Raw genomic sequence first — 24,279 nt, 5'->3', positions numbered from 1 at the left:
GGTTCTGGCTAGACTTGTCTGGCCAAGCTCACTGCTTTTCCTATACCACAGCCAGCTGGAGTTCACATACTGCTGTTTGGAGCTGTTGGTTCTTATTTTTGTATTGTCTTGCATTTATTTTTTCATTCAACAACTACTTATTGAGTGCCAGGCACTGTTCCAGGCTGTAGTGATACAATAGTAAACAAACTCAGTGCCCTCATGGAGCTTACATCCAATCAAGGGAGGCAGACAATGACAAGACAAGTAAGAAAAATATATAGTATGTTGGTTGGTATCAATGCTAAGGAAAAAAAAAAAGTAGAAAGGGCAGTAGAGAATGCCATGGGGGAAAGGGCTGCAGTGCTAGTCCAGGGAAGAAATGTGACATTTAAATAGAGACCTGAATGAGGTGAGGGAGAAAACCTTGGGCATATCTGAGGGGAAGAACATTCCAGGCAGGTGGTACAGCCAGTGCAAAGTCCCTGCAGCAGGAGTGAGCCTGGTATGTCTGAGGAACTGCTGAGGGCCAGTGTGGATAGAGTAGAATGATAATGGAGGAGGAGAAGGTGAGGTTAGCGCCATGACAGACTACTCCATTAAGGTGTTTCCTTTTTTCCAAACTGTTGCTATTCTGTGAAATGTGCATTGTACTATTTGGTTGGCCTTTAAGGGTGAACATTTGAAATTACAGTGATTACCTCCCTAACCGAAGTTTGGTCATCTGACATTGATCCTAAGGTAGATGTTTAGAGTATGCAGTCCCAACATAAGACGCCTCCAGGTCAAGGGTAATGCATTTATCAGATGTCCCTGTATGTTTCTCTTGTGGGAAGGTAACTCTGCTGATTGTGATGATAAGCTAATGCCTCTTATATATAGTAATCAGAGAAACATCACTCTCACATGGTCTCTAATTCCATGAAGTTCAATGTTTCCCTTCATAGGGGAAACTGCTGGCTACCACTATGGACGCTATGGATGGTGCTAGGCATGTCTAAGGAAGAAAGTGATATTCCCTAGCACTTGGCAAATGATTAGGTTGCTCTTATCCCAGATGTTTTCTCAATGTAATGGTCTCATGCTATCTTACTAGGATCATTTTTTATTATGAATATAGTGAAATTTAAGTGTCTACTATTTTATTGCAGCTAAATTCTTAATGTTACTGCTAGTTGCTCTGGGGAGAGGTGTTTTTTATTCATCTTTGTATTCTGATTGCCTAGCACATGCTTGGAACAAAACAACAATGCATAGTGTAATGTATCCACAGGGCTTCCTAAATTCTAAGTCCTGAGCTAAACATATTACATGTATTATCTCATTTAATCATTGTAAATCCCTATAGGCTAAATAACACTATTTCTCGTTTTATAGATTAAAAAATTGAGGCTTTAGAAGGTTGTCTTAGTTTTTTTGTGCTGCTATAACAACATACAACATACCATAGACTAGGTAATTTATAAACAACAGAAATTTATTTTCTCCCAGTTCTGGAGGATGGGAAGTCCAATATCAAGGTGCTGGTATTCAGTGTCTAGTGTGACCTCACATGGCAGAAAGGAAAGGCCTAAGCTAGTTGCCTCCAGTCCTTTTTTTAGGGTACTAATCCAAGCTGAGCACAGTGGTGTGTGCTTGTAGTCCCAGCTACTCAGGAGGTTGAGATGGGAGGACTACTTGAGCCCAGGAGAAAGTTCCAGGCTACAGTGAGCTATGATTGTGCCACTGCACTCCAGTCTGGGCAACAGAGCAAGACCCTGTCTCAAAAAAAAAAAAAGAAGACACTAATCCATTCACAAGCACGGAGCTCTTATGACTTAATCACTTCCCCAAAGGCCCCACCTCTTAATATCACCACAACAGAGATTAAGTTTTAACCCCTGAATTTTGGGCAACATTCAGCCCATAGCGTTCCACCCCTGGACCCCCGAATTCATGTCCTTCTCATATGCAAAATACATTCATTCCATCCTAAGAACCTCAAAAGTCTTAACTGATTCTGGCATCAACTCAAAGTCTAAAGTCCAGAATCTCATCTAAATCAGATATGGGGGAGACTCAAGGTACGATTCATCTTGAGGCAGATTGCTCTCCAGCTATGAACCTGTGAAATCAAACCAGTTATGTGCTTCCAAAGTACTGTGGTGGAACAGGCATAGGATAGACATTCCCATTCCAAAAGGGAGAAATAGAAAGAAGAAAGGGATAACAGGTTCCAAGTCCAAGCTCCAGCAAGGCAAACAACATGAAATCTTGAGGCTTGAGAATAATCTTTGATGCTATGCCCCACCTCCAGACACACTGTGGTGGAGTCTGGGTTCCCAAGGCCCCAGAGGACCCCTTCCCTCCATGGGTTTGCCAGGCACAGCCCACAGTGCAGCTCTTGTGGGTCGGAGACTGGTGTCTGTGGCTCTCCCAGGCTGGCATTGCATATCGGTGGCTCTACAGTTCTGAGGTCTGAAGGGTGACCCTGCCCCCACAGTTCCACTAAACATTGCCCTACTGGGGGCACTTGGCAGTGGCCCCAGCCCTGTTACAGTTCTCTGCCTGGGCCACAAGGCTCTCTGAGGCATCCTTTGACATCTAGGTGGAGGTAGCCATGCCTCCACAGCTCATGCACTCTGTGCTCCTGCAGAGTTAGCACCACGTGGTTGCTGCAAAGGGTCACAGTCTGTACCTTTTGGAGTGGCAGTCGGGCCACCTTGAGCCACATATGGGGCAGCCCAGGAGTGCTGAGCCAGAATGTAGGGAGAGAGACTTGAGGTGGTACAGGGCAGTGAATGCTGAGGTCCCATGGGTGCCCGAGGCCCCTCTTTTAACATAGGTCTGTCCCCTAGGCCTTGGCGCTCTGGGCCTGTGATGGGAGAAGCAGCACCAATAATCTGTGCAATGCATTCATTCTTCCTTTGCCTCTATGAATAGCATCTGGCTTCCTTCTACCCATAATGATCTCCTTATTAAACAGTTGCTTGGCCATACCCTTGGCATTCTCTCTGAACCCGCCTTTTCAGTCTTCACAACCTGCCAGGCTCCAAATCTTTAAGGTCTACTTCCCTTTTGATTGTAAATTGTCTTTAATTAGCTTCTCTCATCTCATATTTTAATATAGGGAATCAGGAGAAGCCATGCAGCACCCTGAACACTTTGTTTAGAGATTTCTTCTGCCAAACATCCTAGTTCATTGCTCTTAAATTCTGCCTTCCACAAATGAATGGACACAATTGAGCCAAGTTCATTGCTAAGCTTTTTCTAGCATGCACTTCAAAACTGTTCCAGCCTCTACCCATTACCTCGTTCCACATTTCCAAAGCCACTTGCACATTTTTAGGTATTTGTTACAGCAACACTCCATTACTCTGGTACCCGTTTCTGTCTGAGTCCTTTTGTGGTACTACAACAAAATACCTGCGATTGGGTAATTTATAAAGAACAGAAACTTATTTCCCACAGTTCTGGAGGCTGAGAAGTACAAGATCAATGTGCAGGCAGGTCATTGTCTGGTGAGGGTCTGTTCCATGTGTGGCATCTTCTCTCTCAGCAGCTTCCTCACCTGGTAGAAGGCACAGGGACAAAAAGGCCTAAGCCAGTTCCCTCCAGCCCTCTTATGAGGCACTCATCATTTCCCCAAAGGCCCCACCTCTTAATACCACCACAGTGGGGACTAAATTTCAACATGAATTTTGGAGGAGACACTATCATTCAAACCATAGCAAAGGTTCAGTAATTTTCCTAAGGCCCCAAGTCAAGAAGTAGATCTGGGTTCAAATCCAGACTCTCTGATTTCAAAGCCCCCGGATACTCAACCCCTAACTGGGTATTTGTCGAATCAGTGGAAATGGGTGGCAGCCTGCACATGCCACTGCTAATACAGCTACAGGAGATGAGAAGACTTTCAGGCAATTTCTTCTTCTGCCTTCTTTATTTTTCTTCCTCTGTCCCTATGTCAAGTCTGCTATTTTGCTAGAGCAAATTTTGAAGTTAACATTCATTTTATTTCTTTATAGTCATCATAGATATAAGCATCAATATGGAATGTTAACTGATTACCATATGGAACACAGGAACTCTATAACCAGATATCTCTTTTGCCTGTTTTTAACAACTTTATGCATTTATGAGCTGTAAAGAGCACATTTCTTTTTATATGTATTTCATTAGCCATTTATTTACCAAAACAGTTTATCTTTGTAAAGTGAAAATATTATATATCAGAGTTTAATACAGACAAAAAATATTTATTATGAATGGATATAAAAGTATTTAAAATATCCTGTAATCACATAGTAACAATTGATCAAAACAAGAATATCCCATGGAATAACACTACTTTTTTATTTGGGTCTTGTCATTCTGGAATTACTTTTATTCAGAAATGATTTTGATCCTACAGCAAGTTCATTAAGATGCCATAACACTTTTATAACAATTAATTAATCAATTTAGTAGAGACAGGGTCTCGCTATATTGTCCAGGCTGGTGTTGAACTCCTGGCCTCAAGCAATCCCAAAGTTTTGGGGTTACAGGAGTGAGCCACCGCCCCGACCTGATAGGAATTTATTACTTTGTTGATCTGTTTTAAGTGCTGCTATTCTACCTTTTTTGTCTGATAAAAATAGTATTTTCATATGGTTCATATGGTTTCATATGGTTCAATCTAATAGTTGCTCTAATGGTTGCTCTAGCCAAAGAGGTAAAGTATAGAGTTGCTAACCTGTTTTAAAAAATTATTTTTAAATTAAATAAGATTTTAATCTAAGAGTTTCTGTATAAGCTGATGGGTAACATATGATTAACTGCTTTACTTGGCTGCACAGTGCTTTGAACGGATAAGTCAAATGAACGACATGAGCCAGGCCACACCAAGAAAATCACACAAGCAGCCAGAGACCGTCATCTGTTGCTGTAGCAATGCCCTGTCAGCGAGCAAGTAGACAAGGAAGAAGAAACGTGAGCGTGTCTGTCCTATAAGGGTTTGACAAAATAGATTGTAGCTTGGCAGCAAACTATGAACTTGCTAAAGGTCAAAACCTGGACTTGGCACTCGTATCTCACAGAACTAGCTTATCTAGATGTTTTAAAACTGTCTTCCAATGTGCCCTGCTTATCGAATGGCAAGACAAAAAACAAGGAACATTTGTTTCTCTGCTTGCTCCAATGTAGCTGTGCTGCTCTGGGACTGGGTAGCTAACATATGGAAACTGGGTTGCAGGGTTATTGTAAAGCAGCTGAGTGAGCCCGACACAAGCCAAGGTGGCTATGGGCCTTGCAGGGATGTCCTGGGCTGTAGCAAGAGTGTGGTGGCGTCAGTGTTGAGATCTGGAACATCAGCAGATCGACCCAATTCACAGGGGACCGTCGTGAGCAGAAGGGAGCCAGAAAGTGGTGGAGACGTTGGGTTTAGAAAAGCTGGTGGCTCATGAGAGAATGAACCCAGCAAGGTCTGAGGAGGGCAGGAGAGGAAGTGCTCAGTGAGGAACACATGTGAGTGTGAAGGGCAGCACACCAGACAGCAGGTGATGTCAAGGGAATTTTGCCTCAATTATTTTAACATTCCGATATAAGTGTGTTGCCCTGAAAAACCTGGGTAAATACCTTTAAATGAGAGAGCATTTAAATGAGATAACACTATATGTGATCTATTATAGGTATTCAGTTAATTCTATTCTTATAAAATCAAAAGTCAATGACAGATGTTCTATGTTGATATGTCAGTTTTATTATATATACATATATGCATATGTGTGTTCATATATATTATATTTCTATCTGTATCTGTAAGTCTATGTAGACATCTACATCAGCAGATAATATTAGGATTGTGAATGTCTATTAACAGTCTATACCTCTAATTACACTAATTTGGGGATGTGTTTTGTGTCCATTTTAGGCTAATAGCTCTTAATAACTGGGCATAGTCTCCTCAGTAGTGTTTTTCAAATAGTACTTGTTTTTAACTGTGTGATATATGACAGAATGGTTGGATGAATAACCAACCATTCTCAAACGTTTGAGAGCATTTTGTGAACAAATACAAATTCCATTCTCAATATGAGTTTCAAATAATATTTTCTGTAGCACAAGGCTTTAAATTCTTGTTTGTAGGTTGGCAAGTTTAAGGGCTGATTTTGCCCACTTGCTGTATTTCTACTAACAAACATGAATATCTTACTAACTTTCAGGAATGAAATGCAGGACTAAATTGAAAAAAAAAAAATGAGTGTTTTAAAATCTCTTTAACCTATTAAAAAACTAAATTTAAGTAAAATCAATCAAAACGTAATAAAGTGAAATGTAGCAATTTTATCCCTTGAAATGGAAGGTTTTATAGGCAGATATATTAATAATACACGTCTATTATCAGATAAGATCTGAAGAAATAAAATCTTAAGAACATTTTTAAAAGAGCATTTCCTATAAGAGAATTACCTTCCATTAGGCTGTGAAAAACTCACAAGAGAAGGTGCTACTGGCTTCTCAATCTCCAAAAGAATAAGAACTGCAGTTATAGGAATGTTAGGTAGTGGCCGATTGAGCGAAGGCATGTTGTGTATATGTGGGAAAAGTAGAGAACCTGAAAGAACACTTTAAGCTCTTTGCCATCAGTAGATAGGCTTTGAGATTGGGGAAGAGGAATCGCATTGGTTTGATTATGCTTCCAGGATGATGTCCTACATCGATCAGTAAAAACTTTGTGTGTGTATGTTCCTGGTTTGGCATTGAACTGTGCCAGGTGCTGAAGGTTGATGCAAAAAATCCAAAAACCAAACAAACAGAAAACAAGTCCTTGTCTTCAAAGAGTACATGGCCTAGCCAAGGACACCACGCAGGTAGAAATGGAAAAATTGCTGTCAACACAAGTCATTAAATGACAAGAGCCAAATGAATAGTGTGGGGGCAAAAGTCAGGGAGAGCCAAACTGAAGTCTTCATGAGAGTGGTGGGAGTCAGAGGGTAGCAATCATGACAGCCAGGGCAGTAGGGAAGACATTGCAGAGAAGTGGCTTAGGATGGGGACCAGAGGCAGAAAAGCCCTAGAAGATCTCCTGGGTGCAGTGGGCAGATCATCAGACTGGATCACGTAGGGAGAGAGTGGACACGAGCCTAGGAAGAGAGTCTCGTGTCAGATTGTTGGAGGGCTGCTAGGAGTGGTCAGGCCAAGAGACTTTGACTCTTCCTGTAGGCAATGGGGAAACACTGAAACCTTTGGAGGAAGTGATCACCAGGATGAAAGTAGAGTTTTAGAAAAGTCATTCGAGTGGTGGTGCAGAGGAGGAATTGGAATGGGAGAACTTGGTGGCAGAGCTACCTGGAAAACAGAATTCCCAGGAAGAATCAATGGGGTCATTAGATAGGAGTGGTGGGAAAAGAAAGAGAGACATCAAAAATGATTTTCAGACTTTGAATTTGGGTCACCAGTAGCAGAATATTAAAACCACACAAATTCCACCAAGTTCAAGGAAAAGCAATGATGGAAGCAAAGCTCCATGAATTGGGTGATCGGCATGTCTTTAAGGTCTCTAAGGAGCAAGAGGGCTTGAAGTTGACCTCCAGGCCTCAGTAAAGGGAGCTCTAACCCTGTGCCATTCAGTATAGCAGTCCCTGGCCACATGGCCACGTGTAGCTATTGACTTGCAATGTGCCTAGCCAAATTCAGATATGCTGTATGTGTAAACTACGTACCAGATTTCAAAGAGTTAGTATGAAAAAAGGAAAGTGAAAGGTCTCATTAATAACATTTAAATATTGGTTATATGTTGAAATGATAATATTTTAGATAAATTAGACTAAATAAAATGCTATTAAAATTAATTTCACGTTAATTTTTAAAAAATATGACTACTAGAAAATGTACTCATATTTCTGTTAGACATTGCTGATCTAGACCTTCACAGTGAAGCTTGCTAATATAACACCAATATAACACAGCAAAATAGACACACACACTTTAAAGTTAAATGCACTTTTACTCCATCCATCCAGTCTGAAGTCTCTCAAAATGTGTCTTGCATTTTGTGACACGTTTCTGCATTTTGTGAGCAGGGTATATTGTCGAGATCCATTTGTTTATTTTATCCAAAACTTAGGTTATTGCATCTTGCTGAACATTTGGCTCTTTTTTCAACCAGCAGATGATGCTACAGCTGACAGCCGCAGAACTTACACTCTAACTGATTACTTAAAAAATACTTTTAGACTGAAGTCATACTCTTTACGGTGGGTTTCAGGTAAGAATTTTTTGTTTTTTGTAGGGGGCAGATTTTTATGCTTAAGTGCATTCTAGTTAAGTCGCATTGTGGGGCACTTTTATGGCTCTGAGAAGATATAATTCCTGTTTTTAAAAACTCTATGGGGAGTATTTTTTTTTCTGCTTAATGGTGCAAAGGGAGAGAAGACAGATAGAAACCCAGTATTTCTTTGACATGTACTATAAAAAGAACTGAAACCTTGACAATAATGGAAAAATGAATGAATGCTAGTGTAACATTGATCATTCATGTTTTCCCAACTTAGAAATGCTTATTTAGTCCTTGTATAAACTTAAATCTTAAATTTTATTTCATAATTTTCAGCTTATGAAGATGTTTAATAGCAACTTGTAATGTTGATCTGGTTGTTTTCTCTCTTTAGATCATGAATATCTCTACAAACAAGAAAATAATGTCTTGCTATTCAATGCTGAATATGGAAACAGCTCCATGTTTTTGGAGAACAGTACATTTGTATGTTTAATCACATAATTAATTCATGCATTAAAGTCTGGGGATTTTTTTTTTTCACTGCCTTTGGAGTCATGAGTACTATCATTTCTCATCCTATTGGACTCTCTCTGCAGCATATGACACAGTGGATCTTTCTCTCCTTCTTGAAATGCTCCCTGCCTTGGCTACTTTTTAGTCTCCTTTGACGATTCCTCCTCCTCTGCCCGTATTTTTAAATGTAAGTGCTCCTCGGGCTGGGCTCTGTCTTCAAATACTTGCCTCTCACCTGGCTTTGCATGCTCTCCTCTGGTGACTTTGATGCACTTCTACAGCATCGGCGCTCTCCTTTCTGGCCTTGATTCTCACACACACACACACACACACACACACACACACACACACACACACACACACACGCTCATTATAACACTAGCCCCCTCCCCAGATCCGAACTTCAATTGCCAGTACCTTGCCGGCTCCTGCACCTGGATGGCCTGCAGGCATTTTAAACTCAGAATTCCAAGCAAAATTGCTTATCTCCCCTCACTGTCCTAGCAAACTGAAAGCATCTTATTTCTCTTCCTGAGTTCCCAATCTTGATAAATAGTCACTTAGTTCTCCTCTTAGCCACTTAAGCTAGAAACCTGGGAATCATCCTTGACATCTCTGTCAAGGCCTGTAATTACCTACTCCACAAGCCCTCTGCATGTCGAGTATGCCACAGATTTCCATTTCCACTGTGCAGTCCTGGCCCAGCCCTCCTTTAACCTTGCAGTAGTGAGTGCTCTCGCTTGTGTCCCTATCTGCATTCTGTAGACCCGTCCACCGCACTGCCCACACCCAGGCGGATGCCACCCCTTTGCTCTTCCCTCTTGTTTCAGCTACTATGTCACCAGAGTATCTCTGTCAAAGATAGATATGACTCTATCACTTCCACATGCAAAAATGGGCCATAGTTCCACATCTTATATAATATTTAGGTCTCAGCTGTTTTTCTAATTTGGTGTCTTCCCACCTTCCACTGTGTCTGACACCCCCCCCATACTTCAGATTACACATAACCCTTAAACATTCTTCAAGCATGCATGCCCCTTCCCACACCTGCGGTCTTGCTCATGTTGCTCCCCCTATTGAGAAAGTTCTCTCTCTTTTCCTCAGCCTCCCCCTCACAGCCATCTTTCCTCGGTTAGGATTAATCCTCCCCTTTCTAGCTCTCTAATACTGATTGCCACTCACTTTGCATCATGGTCGTTTTTGTGGGTGAACATGTCATCTCCTACACTGGGTTCTCCCAGGGCACAAATCACGTGTCCAGAACAGTCCCTCTATGTGGTAAGTGCTCGATGACGGCAGCTAAATTGAATTGTTCAATTTTTCTTTTTTCTTCTCAATTGACAGGATGAGTTTGGACATTCTATAAATGACTATTCAGTTTCTCCTGATGGACAGTTTATTCTCTTAGAATACAACTATGTGAAGGTAAAAGAAATGCTCTCTTACTATGACATTTAAAGAGTCTTAGAGTATGGTATTTTGTAACTGATTTCAAGTGTATGGATATTTAAGCTTGACAACTAAATAATATAATAGGCACTAAAAACTCATCAATTCAGAATCCAAGAGTCATTCTCATTCATAAAAGACAAGCTCAACCAATGTTTTAAAAGAAATTCATTTTAATGCATTCAAATAATCAAAAGCATAGTTAATATTCTATTATAGATACTAATAAGTCAATGAAAATTTATAGTAGGCATTTATCATATAATTTAAAAGTAAATTAACATGTCTGACTTGTCCATCTAGTGAGATAACCCCTTATTTCCTTTGTCTTAGCTTTACATATAGTAAGACACTCAGTAAGTATTTGCTTTAAAAAGAGTTAAACTTGCCATCCTTCAGAAAAGACTCTGGGCCGCGCACGGTGGCTCACGCCTGTAATCCTAGCACTCTGGGAGGCCGAGGCGGGCAGATTGTTTGAGCTCAGGAGTTCGAGACCAGCCTGAGCACGAGCGAGACCCCATCTCTACTAAAAATAGAAAGAAATTAGTTGGACAACTAAAAATATATAGAAAAAATTAGCTAGGCATGGTGGCGCATGCCTTTAGTCCCAGCTACTCGGGAGGCTGAGGCAGAAGGATCGCTTGAGCCCAGGAGTTTGAGGTTGCTGTGAGCTAGGCTGACGCCACGGCACTCTACCCTGGGCAACACAGTGAGACTCTGTCTCAAAAAAAAAAAAAGAAAAGAAAAGAAGAGACTCTGCAAGATGGCCCACACCACCTCCTGACCTTCAGGTCCTGGCATACACAAGCTATTCTAAGGAGGGGAACCTCAGCACTGTCACAAAGCTTCTTATGAGAGCACTCGGCTTCCCCCAGTTGCCTGGCCCAACACTGAAGTCTCGCACATTCAGGAAAGGTTACAGCTTAATCACACGTCCTCCTCATGTTTAGTATGCAAACCGCCAGGAACTTTAACAGTAGCTTTTTGGTTATTCATGGATTTGACAACAGTCGCCAAGTATAGGAAGTTTTGAGACTGTAGGGAAGCTTAGAAACGTATGGAGATATTCTGGATTGAAAACAAAGTACAAAGCGGGGGACTCCCACCCCTGACCTTTTTTCCCCCAGGATAAATAGCATTGTGTGCCTTATCTCGCACACCAACACTGCTGTACTCAGGCCAAGCAAACCATTCCCCACTCCATTTATCATCTCGGATGGCAACTCTTGATGATAATATTTACCCTGGATTCCCTGTGCTGGGCTCTGTTTCCTGGACAGAAGATTCTGACTGTGTTCTGCTAAACTTGTCAACTCTAAGCGAATCAGAATCCTATGCCAACTTTAACATATCTGTTGCCAGTTAATGGATTATTGTTTGTTTAATTCAGTGCTTCTTATTGCTACCTATAGAATAAATTCACTTGAGGAACTTTTAAAGATTCCCAGTATCCAGGTTCAACCCCCAGATCAATAAATGGAAGTCTCTGGGGTAAAGCCAGCAACCAGGGTGACAACCACAGAGTTGTCCATTTTCAAGACTAACATATGAGGATAAGGTAGAAACAGAAAGGTAATACTAACTCAGCTTACTGTCTTGTCTGGTTCAACAGTGCCGTTTGATGTGCACTAATGGATGCGTTTCACTAGTAGACCTTAGTTGGACAGCCACCATTCGTGATTTGTATTTTTTGTGTCACCAGAGTTTACTGGCGTATTTAACTACTTTTTGCTGTATTCACTCTGTCCCCTTCCCCCTGAAATCCATGCTTCAGGCAATAACCAAAGTGCTCCTTTTAAATCCTAAATTAGATTATGCCGCACCTGTGCTTAAACCCTGCGGTGGCTACCCATCGCACTCAGAATCGAACGCCAAATCAAACCGTGGCGTCCACGGGGCCATGTGATTGGAGCCCAGACTGCTCGGCTGAACGCATCTCCTAGCCCCCTCTCCTGCAGACACCATGCTCGGCCAGTACTTCTTGGCCCACCTGCACCGGAGGATCACTTGGGGAGGTTTTAAAAATAACCTGTGGTCTTTTAAAAAGACCTGTGGTCTACCCCAAAGCACCTAACTCAGGAAAGCTATGGGGGGTGCCCAGACCCAGGTAGAGTTCAGGGCTCCCAGGTGATTCGTGATCTAGAGTTGAGATCCTTTAAGTGCGCAGCTCTTCCCTTGTCTCAGGCATCACCTTCATTCCCATGTGAAAAAGGGCCACAGCACTTGTTACTGCTTCCTCCTGGGACCTTCTTCCCATCATGTGGTTCTTCCTTTTTATTAACTTGGGTCCCAGCTTTGCTGGAGCACGTTATCTAACATTGCCCTTTGCTCCCCCGTTCCACCTGCACCCATAAATCACTCTCTCACATTAGCCCATTTTAGTTTCTTCACAACGTTTTGTGATATTTTGCTATTTACTTCTTTGCTTATTTATTGCCTGCCTTATTTAGCACCAGTTTCCCCGTGTTTTCATCACTGCTGCCCTTCCAGCACCTAGGATAGAGCCACATAGCGGATGCTCAACAAATACTTATTAAATAAATACACGTTTTATTATAAAGCACAAAATTATAAGGTTATTGAACATAGGGAACTATATCTTCTATTTCCTTTTTTTACTTCCAAGAGTATCCGGTGGAACTTTCTGTATAGCACAAATGTTTTGGTTAAGCAAATCTCAAGAAACATATCCAGAAGAAAGAAAAGTATAATTTTATTACGTTTCCTTGGAGGTCCACTGTCCAGTGTTTCTGAGATCCTATTATGTGACTTCTCCATGACTGAGTTAGCACATCAGAATGACCAATTATTACTTCTGAGTTGTGGCTAAAAAGAAATAAATGCATGAGTGAGTGAATACATGTATGAGTGAATAAGTATCATACAGTCTGGCCTGGATGTTCTCCTAGCATCTCTGCCCTTTGCCTAATGCTCTGGAGATAATGATAATATTTACATCATCTGTTCCTTGTTAACAATGTTCCAAAACCATACTGCGCATTTCCCATGCATTCTCATGGGAACATCCTGAGATTGTTGCTATTATTATGCCCATTTTCCCAGAAATTAAAACTGAAGCTTAGAAAGAAACTTGCTTCACATTACACAGTGGAGACTTTAATTCAGGTTAGAAGACTCCAAAGTTTGTGCTCTTAAACGTGATCGTTCCTCCCTTTGCACTTCAACTTTTCTTTGCTACATTGCTCTTTTACCCATACTCTGTCATCCTCTACGGCTAAACTCAGCCCAAGAGTCACCTTTTGCAAAAGCCTCTCTCCCTCCCCAAGGCCTAATTTATGATTCCTGCCTTTCCCCACCTACCTCCATTATATCTCTTGGCACATTCTATTGTGATTCTTTTATTGTAGTTTATTTGTCCATATCCCCCATTCAACTATGAGCTGCTCAAGGGGAGGGAGCCTGTGTTATCCAGTACTGTCTGGTGGATGATAGCTGCCAGCGTTCATAGACGAAAGAGAATGAGGAGTCTGTTTCAAAAAATGAAGTGAATATACCAAACATCTTGGGTTTCCTTTCACAAGCCATGATGGTTTGTCATCCTGAAATGACCTCAACCCTTCTTAATATTTTTAGCCTGTACCACACCTTTTGGTATTAGCAAGTATTATGCTCAAGGTTGCCCAGAAACAAGCATGGAGTATGTCAAAATAATCCAGGGTTCAGAAAAGGACTGTATGACTTGCAAAAGTAGAAACAAACAATAAATATTTGTTGACATGAGAGCATAGGAGGGTAAGAAATGCAAGTAGTTAAGGTTAGGCACTCTGATTTTGTGTCTCAGCTCTGCTATCACATAACTGGGTGTCCTTGGGCTACATATTTCATCTATCTCATCCTAATTGGTAAAATTTGAATTTTTTTTTAAATTTGGTTTATTGCTTGAACACCTACTATGTGGCTTGCATCAAGCCAGACTCTGGGTATCCAAAGATGAATAAGACACAATTTCCTACCTGTAAGAGTATGGTAGGGAAGACAGATATATGAATAAGTAATCTCCTTTAAAATATCTTTAATTTATATATGCATCCACATTCAGACATAATTTTTCATAAATGCAAATATGTGGTCATTTACATACTTTTTAAGTCTTATTTTTTTCCCTTTTCACTTGGCTCCCTAGTATATTTATGTACTAATATATATCTAATGTATATCTCTCTGTATTTCATATTTTTCTCCTTGTTCATATAGCTCTATGAAAATATATAGGGTTCTTTTTAGTTATTGCATGATCTATAAAAATGGAATCCTATTTTACATACTTTCCTGTAAATTGCATTTCTCACTCAATGATACCATGTGGAACTCCTTCTAAGTCATCTGGTAGAGCTCTAATTCTTTTTTTTTTTTTTTTTAAATAATGGAACTTTATCTTTTAGAGCAGCTTTAGGTTTACAAAAAATAAGCAGAGGGTTCCCATATATTTTCTCATCCTCCCTCAGTTTCACCTGTTATTAATGTCTTGCCTTAGTGTGCTACATTTGTCACAACTGAGGAGCCAATATTGATACATTATTATTAACTCAAGTCTGCGGTATACATTAGGTTCAGTCCTTGTGGGTTTTGGCAAATGTGTGACAGGTATCTACTATTATGTTGGTGGATTTTGACAAACGTATGGGTCTTGACAAATGTATAATGACATATATCCACCATTATGGTATCAGATAGAGTAGTTTCACCACCGTAAAAATCCCCTATACTCTACCTATTCATCCCTCCCTTTCCCCAGACCCCTGACAAACACTGATCTTTCTACCGTCTCCATAGTTTTACCTTTTCTGGAAATTCGTATGGTTGGAATCATGCAGTATGTATCCTTTTCAGATTGGCTTATTTCACTAAGCAATATATGTTTAAGTTTCCTTTATGTCTTTTTGTGATTTGATAGGTCATTTCTTTTTTATCACTAAATAATATTCTATTGTGTACAATAGAAACCTCAGTTTTTTTTATCCATTCACCTATTGAAGGACATCTTAGTTGCTTCCAGGTTTTGGCAATTATGAAGAAAGCTGCTGTAAACATTGTGTGTAGATTTTTGTATAGGCGTAAGTCTTCAACTTGTTCAGATAAATAACAAGGGGTTTGCTTGTAAATTTATTTGGCCTTGGAATTTTCTTTATGTAAACATTTTCATTTATGAATTCAATTTGTTTATTAGATGTAAAATTATTCCTATTTTCTTTTCTCGCTCTTGATAAATTGCTTTTCAAGGAATTTCTTCTTTTTTCTATTTTTTAAAATTTATTGGCAAAAAAGTTAGTAGTAGTCTCTTACAATCTTTTAATGTCTGTAGAGCCTGTTGTGATGTCCCATTTTTCATTTCTGATATTGTTAATTTGTACTTTTTTTCCCCCTCACTTTTACTAGGTTAGCAATTTTACTAGTCTTTTCAAAGAACTAATTTTTGGCTTATTTAATATTTCTCTGTTGTGTGTTTTCTCTATTATTGCTCTTATCTTTATTATTTCTTTTCTTCTAATTACTTTGGATTTAGTTTGATTTTCATCTCTAACTTCTTGAGAGGATTGTTTACAATATTGATGATATATTAATATTTATTTTAATTTTAATATATATTACTAGGTGGCTTTTAAAAAAATCTAAAGCACTTTACATTTTCATCATCAATGAATTTAAACATGTCTTCACATTATCACCAGCAATAGAATCATGTATCTTTTAAATCTTTTGCCAGTAAGATGGGTGTGAAGTAAAAATTAGCATTTTCCTGAATAGGTGATCTTAACACATTATGGTAAGTGCTAGGAATAATGATTGCTCGAAAAGTGGCATTTTGGCCCACTGTGGTCCTGGGAAGGCTCTTTGGAGGAGGTGATGCCGGAGCTAAGTTATAGATGAAGGCCAGAGGAATTTGTACTAGATAATCTCTAGGATACTTTTAAATTCCAAAATTCTAGGAATCTAGGTAGAGAATTATAAGATGTGATAAAATTTGAGAATTATACAATCATATATCACAGTATCTATCATCTTGAGCTCCTATAGCAAGTGGCCAAATTATCAAGAATCACAGAAGCCTGAAATGTCTGTTTTCTTTTATAGCAATGGAGGCATTCCTACACAGCTTCCTATGACATCTATGATTTAAATAAAAGGTCAGTGACTTCCCCATAAAATCTATTAGGCTTTTCCACTGTAATTTTTTTTTAAAGAAAACCCCACTGTGAGGAATTCTTTTGGTAATGTTTCCTTTTATCTTTTTTCTAGGCAGCTGATTATTGAAGAGAGAATTCCAAACAACACACAGTGGATCACATGGTCACCAGTGGGTCATAAATTGGTTAGTGAGTCTCTCCTGTTGTCAGAAAAATATTGGCTCAAATCTTTCATATACAGAAGCTATTATACTAACCCTAATACAAAGCAGACATCTTAGGAAGTCAGTATTTCACTGCAAAATATAGTGTTATTGCCCAAGAAAATATTTTACTAGCCTAACAGAATAAATATAATTCCTGAAAGTTCTATAAAGAATTGTTTATTAATTGGGAAAATGCTCATCAAACTCTTAAGTTCTTGTTATCCTTTGTACTTAGATACTTTTTGACCTACACTTGTTTTCTGCAAATTCTGTGTCCTTCTATGTCACCGTAGACATATCTTCATATTCTATGGTACTAGGAGAATGTTAGAAGTCCAAAATAAGGTAAATAAGAAGAAGAAATGCTTACCTGCAGTTGAACTTCTGTCTTCCAGAATGCAACTGCATTCCCTCTCCTCACTCTCCCAAGAAAGAAACACGCAAGTTTATATCATCCTATAGAAGTGGCCAGTCTTCTAGGTCTTCTCATACACTTTAGCGTCTAAATAGTGATAGTTTTGAGCTTCTTATTTTTAGCATATTAAGAATGTTTTGGCCAGGCGCGGTGGCTCACGCCTGTAATCCTAGCTCTCTGGGAGGCCGAGGCGGGCAGATTGTTTGAGCTCAGGAGTTTCAGACCAGCCTGAGCAAGAGCGAGACCCCATCTCTACTAAAAATAGAAAGAAATTAATTGGACAACTAAAAATACATAGAAAAAATTAGCTGGGCATGGTGGCGCATGCCTTTAGTCCCAGCTACTTGGGAGGCTGAGGCAGAAGAATCGCTTGAGCCCAGGAATTTGAGGTTGCTGTGAGCTAGGATGACGCCACGGCACTCTAGCCCGGGCAACACAGTGAGACTCTGTCTCAAAAAAAAAAAAAAAAAAGAAAGAATGTTTTTAGGATTATTTTGGGATTGTAGCGTGTATACTTGTAATTTAAGAATGGGAGGGAAGGAGTAAATGACTATTTTGCTAGAATTGAATATCTTACTGTGGTAATCATTATACTTGCATAGAGAAGTGTTTTTAAAACTCCAGGATAAAATATATTGCAACATATTATTATTGATACTAATACTTCTTTTTTTTTTTATCTTTGTAGGCTTATGTTTGGAACAATGACATTTATGTTAAAATTGAACCAAATTTACCAAGTCAGAGAATCACATGGACTGGGAAAGAAGATATCATATATAATGGAATAACTGACTGGGTTTATGAAGGTAGAGACTTTAAAGCTTTTTCAAATCAGAAAATCTATAAGCTTCTGAAAATAAACATTTCTTTAAAAATGGGAAAATACAATGAGATTCAAAATAAGTTGCATTTTTTTCCCAAAATGTCATCAAATCTCTTTTAGAACTCATAGCACAAGATGTCTCACAGACCAAGAATTTCTTAACATTACCTGCTGCTCCTCTGTCCTCATTGTCTCACAATACTCCTCTTGTCTTTGGTTGATTGCTACAAAGGGCCTTTCTGTGTGGGTACCTTTTCTGGCTTTACTGGGGCATAAAAGCTTCCAGATTAACATCAGATGTTTCTCTAACTAGGCCTACATAACCCAGAAGTTACTAAGGGAAGCTAAATACTCCCACAACATTTAAAAGATGATAAAATACTGTCTACAGGTTGGATAGTAGAGGGGAAGAAAATGCCTGTTTTTATAGAGGATTTTATTTATTTCAGTTTGGACAAATTACAATTTCCTGTTTTTAAAGAAGAAAAAATAGTTAAAAGGCTGTGGAAAAATGAGTAAAAAATAAAACTAAAAAAAGTTAAAAAGGAATATTGTCTCTTTTAGGTTAAAGAGTTTTTAGATACTATTAGGAACACATTTTAAAAACTTAGAAAATATTAGAAAAACATTTTTCATGTCTATAGTTTCCAAGATAAAAGGCATTTTGTGGCTGTTCCAAACTGTTCACAAGGTTGCCTCATACTTATTAGAAAGACTCATTTTTATTTCATCCTATTATTTCTTCTTTGCAGTTAAAAAAAAATAGTTTGTCTTTATGACTTAATTTTGGTTCTCGCCCAGTCCAAATCAAGTTCAATTAATTGATAACATTATAACAACAACAACAACAAAAATCACATTAAAAGAAAGATAGATTTCCATGGCCTATAAATAAGTGTTTGATTAAAACTCGGAATGAAATTTACTAACACTAGTTACTTAGAGATTCTTTAACACTTGTTGGACAGCACGGCACAGCCTCTGGGATCATCACCAAGAAGTGCCTCTTCCCAAAACTGTGACCCTCCCCCAGAAATGTCTGGCCCTCTCTAAGATAAAAACACTGCTAACACTTTCATTTTTTCTGAAGTAGACAATAGCCAGAGGGCTCTTGTTTTGCATGTTCATGACTAAGCCACTCACGTGTAGAAGAATGGCTTCACTGCTCCAGCTTGAGTTACTGTTTTCTAAAACCTTCAGTCCCTGGAGGGAAATTATTGCATAGTCAATATGAAAAAAATATGTTCTGCATTCCAAATAACCACTACTTCAAAACATAGAACACTACCTGCTACCTGTACTTACGAGTAATTTTAAAAACCAAAACCTTGCTCAGATTGTATTGGTTTCATGTAATTGCAGTTGTATTATAGACAAGAATCACTGGGTAAAAGGTACAAGGAATGAGATATCAACTCACTATGTGAAGAAATTCTTAGAGGAAACCTTGACTTGAATCATAAGGCCTGGGTTCTAGTTTTTAATCTTAGGCAATTCACTCATTCTAAGCCTGAGTTTCCTTCTCTGTGAAATGGGCTATGAATAGACTTGCCCAGAGATCTTTGTGAAGATTAAATTAGATGTGTTTTGTAAATTCTAAATTGCTGCATAAACACATATATGTAGATCAATGGTATAGATATGAAGCAGTTAAGGGAGTCTAGGCTGCCTAACCAGTTTCTCTTGCTAGAAATGCTGAAACAGAGGCGGGAAGGGACAGTATAGCATGGAGATGAAAAGCATGAAGTCAATTCTGACACGTCTCATTCTATCAATGATTAGCCATGTGACCCTAGTCAAATTGTTACCCTCTTTAGGCCTGCCTCACTTTGTTCATCAGTACAATGGGTTATTGTGAGGATTAACTGAGATAATACATGTTAATTGCTCATCAGTGCTTGGCACATAGTTAGTACTCATCAAATGTCTACTGCTCATCACAATACTTATTACATTTATTATTGTAATTTTTATTATTATTGTTAATATTAAAAATGAGTATTTGGAAGCAACTTGTAAAGGGGCGTCAGGCCTCAGAAAAGTGATTGGAATACATGATTTCCTAACTCTAAGATTCTAGTTTCTATGCTTTTGCTTTTACGTTTACACTCACACGAGACTTGTGGAATAAACAGGAGTCTCCATCCAGTCAACTTCACTCCTCCGTTCCCAGTTGGTGAAAGAGGTTTCAACATGTTAAGAGCCAGAGGTTGAACGTCTTATGAACAGACCCCGTAATAAACACGGGGAGAAGCTACCTTTGCCAAAGATTGAGAAGGAGCCCAACAATCTACTAGAAAGCAAGATCTTTTCTCTCAATTTCCTCCCTCTTTGACCCTCTTTCTATACCCATCAGCATGTACACCAGGGGAGGGTGTTAATCCAAGGGAGTTTTCAGCTTCTGGGCTGAGCAAGGAGATGTTTCTCAGTAGGGGTCTCATGGAGTTCCTTGCCATTCTAAATCCATCCTTCCCACACCTTGTTTGTGCCAAGAGTAGTAAACTCTGGGCACCATATTGGTTTGGTAGCCTGGAGCTACACACCACCCACCAGTACCCTGCGGGCTCAGTACAAACTGAGCCCAGTTGGGGAGAGTATGCTGGCATGTTGACTGTTTGAAAATTAGAAAGGAGAATCAGCCTCCTGTGTGAAATTTACTTTTAGTATGTTTTGAGGCATAAATTTAGAGGATTATAAGATAAAGAAAAAAATGTAGAGCTTATATTAAATATTGCATGCTAAAATATTCTAAAATGGTCCAACGGGTTACTTATTTTTACAATCCAGATATATCTTTGAAGATTTTATTTTTATTCATTTGTATTACTCTGATTTTGGAAGCCCAGCAAACGCAAAGTGGTTCATTAGTTGAACTCTACTGTAATTACTAAAGCTAATGAGAACAATATTTTGAATGCCAAAGCCAATTTATCAGCTACTTCTTGTAACAGAACAATTTATGTCTTTTTTCAGAGGAAGTCTTCAGTTCCTACTCCGCTCTGTGGTGGTCTCCAAACGGCACTTTTTTAGCATATGCCCAATTTAACGACACAGAAGTCCCACTTATTGAATACTCCTTCTACTCTGATGAGTCATTGCAGTACCCAAAGACTGTACGGGTTCCATATCCAAAGGTCTGTGCTCCTATTCGTATAGTGGTTCCGTAATTTGATGGGAAGAGAATGGTTTCATTTAATCCCTTCCTGCTAATGAAAATATTGTCAGTCTCTCTTCAACAGCTTGCTGTGATTACTCTTGCTGAAGTCAACAGCATCTGGCAATTTTAAAGTATTTTTATTATCCCAGGAAAGAGTGTGATTTAAGGTTTTGTAATTTCTCCAAAAACTTTGAGGAATGACAAGCAGAAAAAAATGGGGAAAATGCTTTTGAAAGAGAAGGGGGAATGAAAATATTTGAATGGAGGAAAAGAGAGGCTGTAATTGAATCAGAAGCTCATCTCATTTGTAGAAGTTGGAATGTGCCCTAGATGAAGTTGAAAACCTGGTTATGTATCAGATCGTATTACTAATTAACAGGATACATGACTAGTTTTAGTGGTTCTGTTATAGATTTGGCACTAATGTAAGTTTCACAGGTCCTACATTCGAAATAATAGTGTCATGTCTTGGTTTTCAAAGCTGTTCTCCCCTCCAAGATGCATGTTTATTCAAACTGAAGAGCTTTGTTAAGCAGGGAAGCCAGGGAAGAGGGGGGTTAGAAGGAAACCAGGGATTCTTCACTAGTACTGCAATAATAGTGACCACAGTATAGGAAAATGGAATAGTAAAGTGTTTTTGCTGTAAGCAGTTTGGAAAAAGGGATTTTTATTTTTACCAGCTCACTCAATTTGCTTTATGAAGAGCTGCCATTTTAGGAAGACAGAGGAAGTTAAAAGAAAAAAAAGATCAGAGACTAAATATGGAGATGTGTTTTCAGTGGAATGTTATTTTTTGATGAGTGAAACTGGCAAAAAAAAAAAACCCATAAAATGTTCTCACTAAAAATATCATATTATTTCTAACTAATCTGTCAATTGAAGATCTATGTGTATATTTAAAAAGGTTTTATAGGTTCTGTCATAATATTGATTATAAAGCTCCAACATGGTGAACCTGAATTTGGAGTGGAAATGATAGCTTTCTAATTAGCATCATTGGCTCTTGGCTCAGGTAAACCGATTTTTCCGGTGGATTGTGTCTTTGGAATAGCCCAAGGTGTTCTTCATAATTGACAGCATCAAAGGTTTTTGGTCTTGTGGGGTCAGGGTATATTTGCTAATTATAGAAATAATTTTAAGAAATTTATCCTTGCTTACACCAAGTACATAAATTATAAAGATAGAAACATTTATTACTTAAGCAGAAGGTGTTCTTCATAATTGACAGCATCAAAGGTTTTTGGTCTTGTGGGGTCAGGGTATATTTGCTAATTATAGAAATAATTTTAAGAAGTTTATCCTTGCTTACACCAAGTACATAAATTATAAAGATAGAAACATTTATTACTTAAGCAGAAGTGCTTTGGACCTTCAAGTTTTATATATATATATATATATATATATATATATACCACACATATATATACACACACTGTATATATACATACACACACATACAAATATATATTATGTTTCACTTTGAATATGAAAAGGTTGCATTTCATGATTCTCCCTTATGTTCACTTTATTTATATTAAACTGTTTGAATGCATCTGATTGTTATAATTTACAGCCATAATACAGACATTTTTGTGCAGTTTTAAATTTGTGCAATAATACTGTATTTTTTTGTCAATACCAATTCTGTGGTTGTTTTTTCCTAGGCAGGAGCTGTGAATCCAACTGTAAAGTTCTTTGTTGTAAATACAGACTCTCTCAGCTCAGCCACCAATGCCACTTCCATTCAAATCACTGCTCCTGCTTCTGTTTTAATAGGGTAAGGCTCTTTTCCTGAATGCCTGGGTTGTGAACAGTTTAACACTTTCTAGACTCTTCAGAAATGAATGGCAGAGTCAATTTCTGCCTCCAATTGTGTCACCCCAAAGACAGTCACTCCTTCCTTCATTCAGCAGCTCTTTGTCAAGCACCTGTCTTCAGGCTGGGCACACCTCTGGCGATGGGCATGCGCAATGGACAGAGCACCAGCGACCCTGGTGTCTTAGAAGCTGGAGCTCAAACGGGGGGAGGTGCGCAATAACCAGATAAGCACAGGACAGTATAAAATGCCAGGTGAGGCACATGTGGTGAGGAGAACCCAAGCAGGGCAAAACTGATGGGGCTGGTGGGGGTCAGGGGAGGCCTCTCTGACGAGATGACCTGGCAGCAATGATGTGAAGAAAGGGAGGACCGTCCACATGGTGGCTGGGGCACAATACTGCGCAGAGGAAGAGCAAGTGCAAAGGCCCTGCAGAGCGATGTGCTTGGGGCATTGGAGGAACCGCAAGGAGGCCAGGGGGGCTGGAGCCTTTTGGGTGAAGAAGAGAGTGGAGAAGATAAGGTTAGATCCCACAGAGCTTTGTAACAGAGAAATTTAGGGAAACGGTGGATGAAATTTGGGGAGCCCCCAGGTCATCTTTTGCCTCAGGATGTCACTTGCTTCAATAATTCTTAGTGATTTGAAATTCTGCCATGGAGCACCTTTAGCCCCTTGTTCTTCCTGTAAAGAAGGCACTATATTGGGTGCAATGTGTGGCTATCTCATAGCTCTTCCTTCCTTCCTTCATTCTTGTTACTTACGTTGGTTTTATTGTTGTTTCTAGATAACAACTAGCATGCACTGAGTACTCACTACATGCCAGACACAGGGCGTGACTGCAGGCTTTATCTTTTTTTTTTTTTTCAGGATACTATGGGGGTACAAACATTTTGGTTACATGTTAGGACTTTGCTGCACCCAAACTATGATTTGAGATGTGCCCTTTCCCCCATACAATGCTCACCGTGTCCATTAGTTGTGAGTTTACCCACCCCCAACCCCCTAATTCCTGAAGAATATCACTACCGTGTGAGCACCTTAGTGTTGATCAGTCAGTGCCAGTTTGATGGCGAGTACATGTGGTGCCTATTCTTCCATTCTTGTGATGCCTCACTTGGGAGGATGGGCTCAAGCTCTATCTAGGAAAATATAAGAGGTGCTAGATCACTGTCATTTCTTATAATTGAGTAGTATTCCATGGTATACATATACCATATTTTATTAATCCACGCATGGATTGACAGGCACTTGGGTTGTTTCCACATCCTTGCAATAGTGAATTGTGCTGCTTTATCTTAAGACTCTTTAAAGTAACTCTCTCTTTCCAACAACTATTCCAGTATGCCTCTTTTACAGATAAGACAATGAGGCCTAGAGGTTAAGAAACGACCACGTAGGAGTCTATATTCAAACTTGACTTTCTGACTGGAAAGAAAGAGCTATTAAACACTCTTGCTGTATACCCTCCTCTGTGTGAATACAGCTGGTGCCCTCAGATTCCTGAAGGTACCAGCAAAGCAGCATGGGAGTGTC

At 39.2% G+C, this 24,279-nt stretch overlaps 1 protein-coding gene across 1 annotated transcript in view; it reads left to right on the top strand.

Annotated features, from left to right (window-relative positions):
* DPP4 (dipeptidyl-peptidase 4) overlaps window positions 1-24,279 on the top strand; it is a 79,972-nt gene that overhangs the window by 15,933 nt on the left and 39,760 nt on the right. The window contains exons 3-10 of the mRNA XM_012655850.1: window positions 8,105-8,203; window positions 8,607-8,698; window positions 10,076-10,156; window positions 16,274-16,326; window positions 16,439-16,511; window positions 17,636-17,756; window positions 20,747-20,907; window positions 22,595-22,707. Of these exons, the coding sequence (XP_012511304.1) occupies window positions 8,105-8,203; window positions 8,607-8,698; window positions 10,076-10,156; window positions 16,274-16,326; window positions 16,439-16,511; window positions 17,636-17,756; window positions 20,747-20,907; window positions 22,595-22,707 (793 nt within the window). The remainder of the gene's footprint in view (window positions 1-8,104; window positions 8,204-8,606; window positions 8,699-10,075; window positions 10,157-16,273; window positions 16,327-16,438; window positions 16,512-17,635; window positions 17,757-20,746; window positions 20,908-22,594; window positions 22,708-24,279) is intronic.

The sequence above is a fragment of the Propithecus coquereli genome, unplaced genomic scaffold (genome assembly GCF_000956105.1).
Source record: "Propithecus coquereli isolate 6110/MARCELLA unplaced genomic scaffold, Pcoq_1.0 Scaffold49, whole genome shotgun sequence".
In the NCBI taxonomy this organism is placed as follows: Eukaryota; Metazoa; Chordata; class Mammalia; order Primates; family Indriidae; genus Propithecus; species Propithecus coquereli.
The sequence above is the reverse complement of the archived record's forward strand: the minus strand, read 5'-3'. Positions and strand labels throughout refer to the sequence as shown.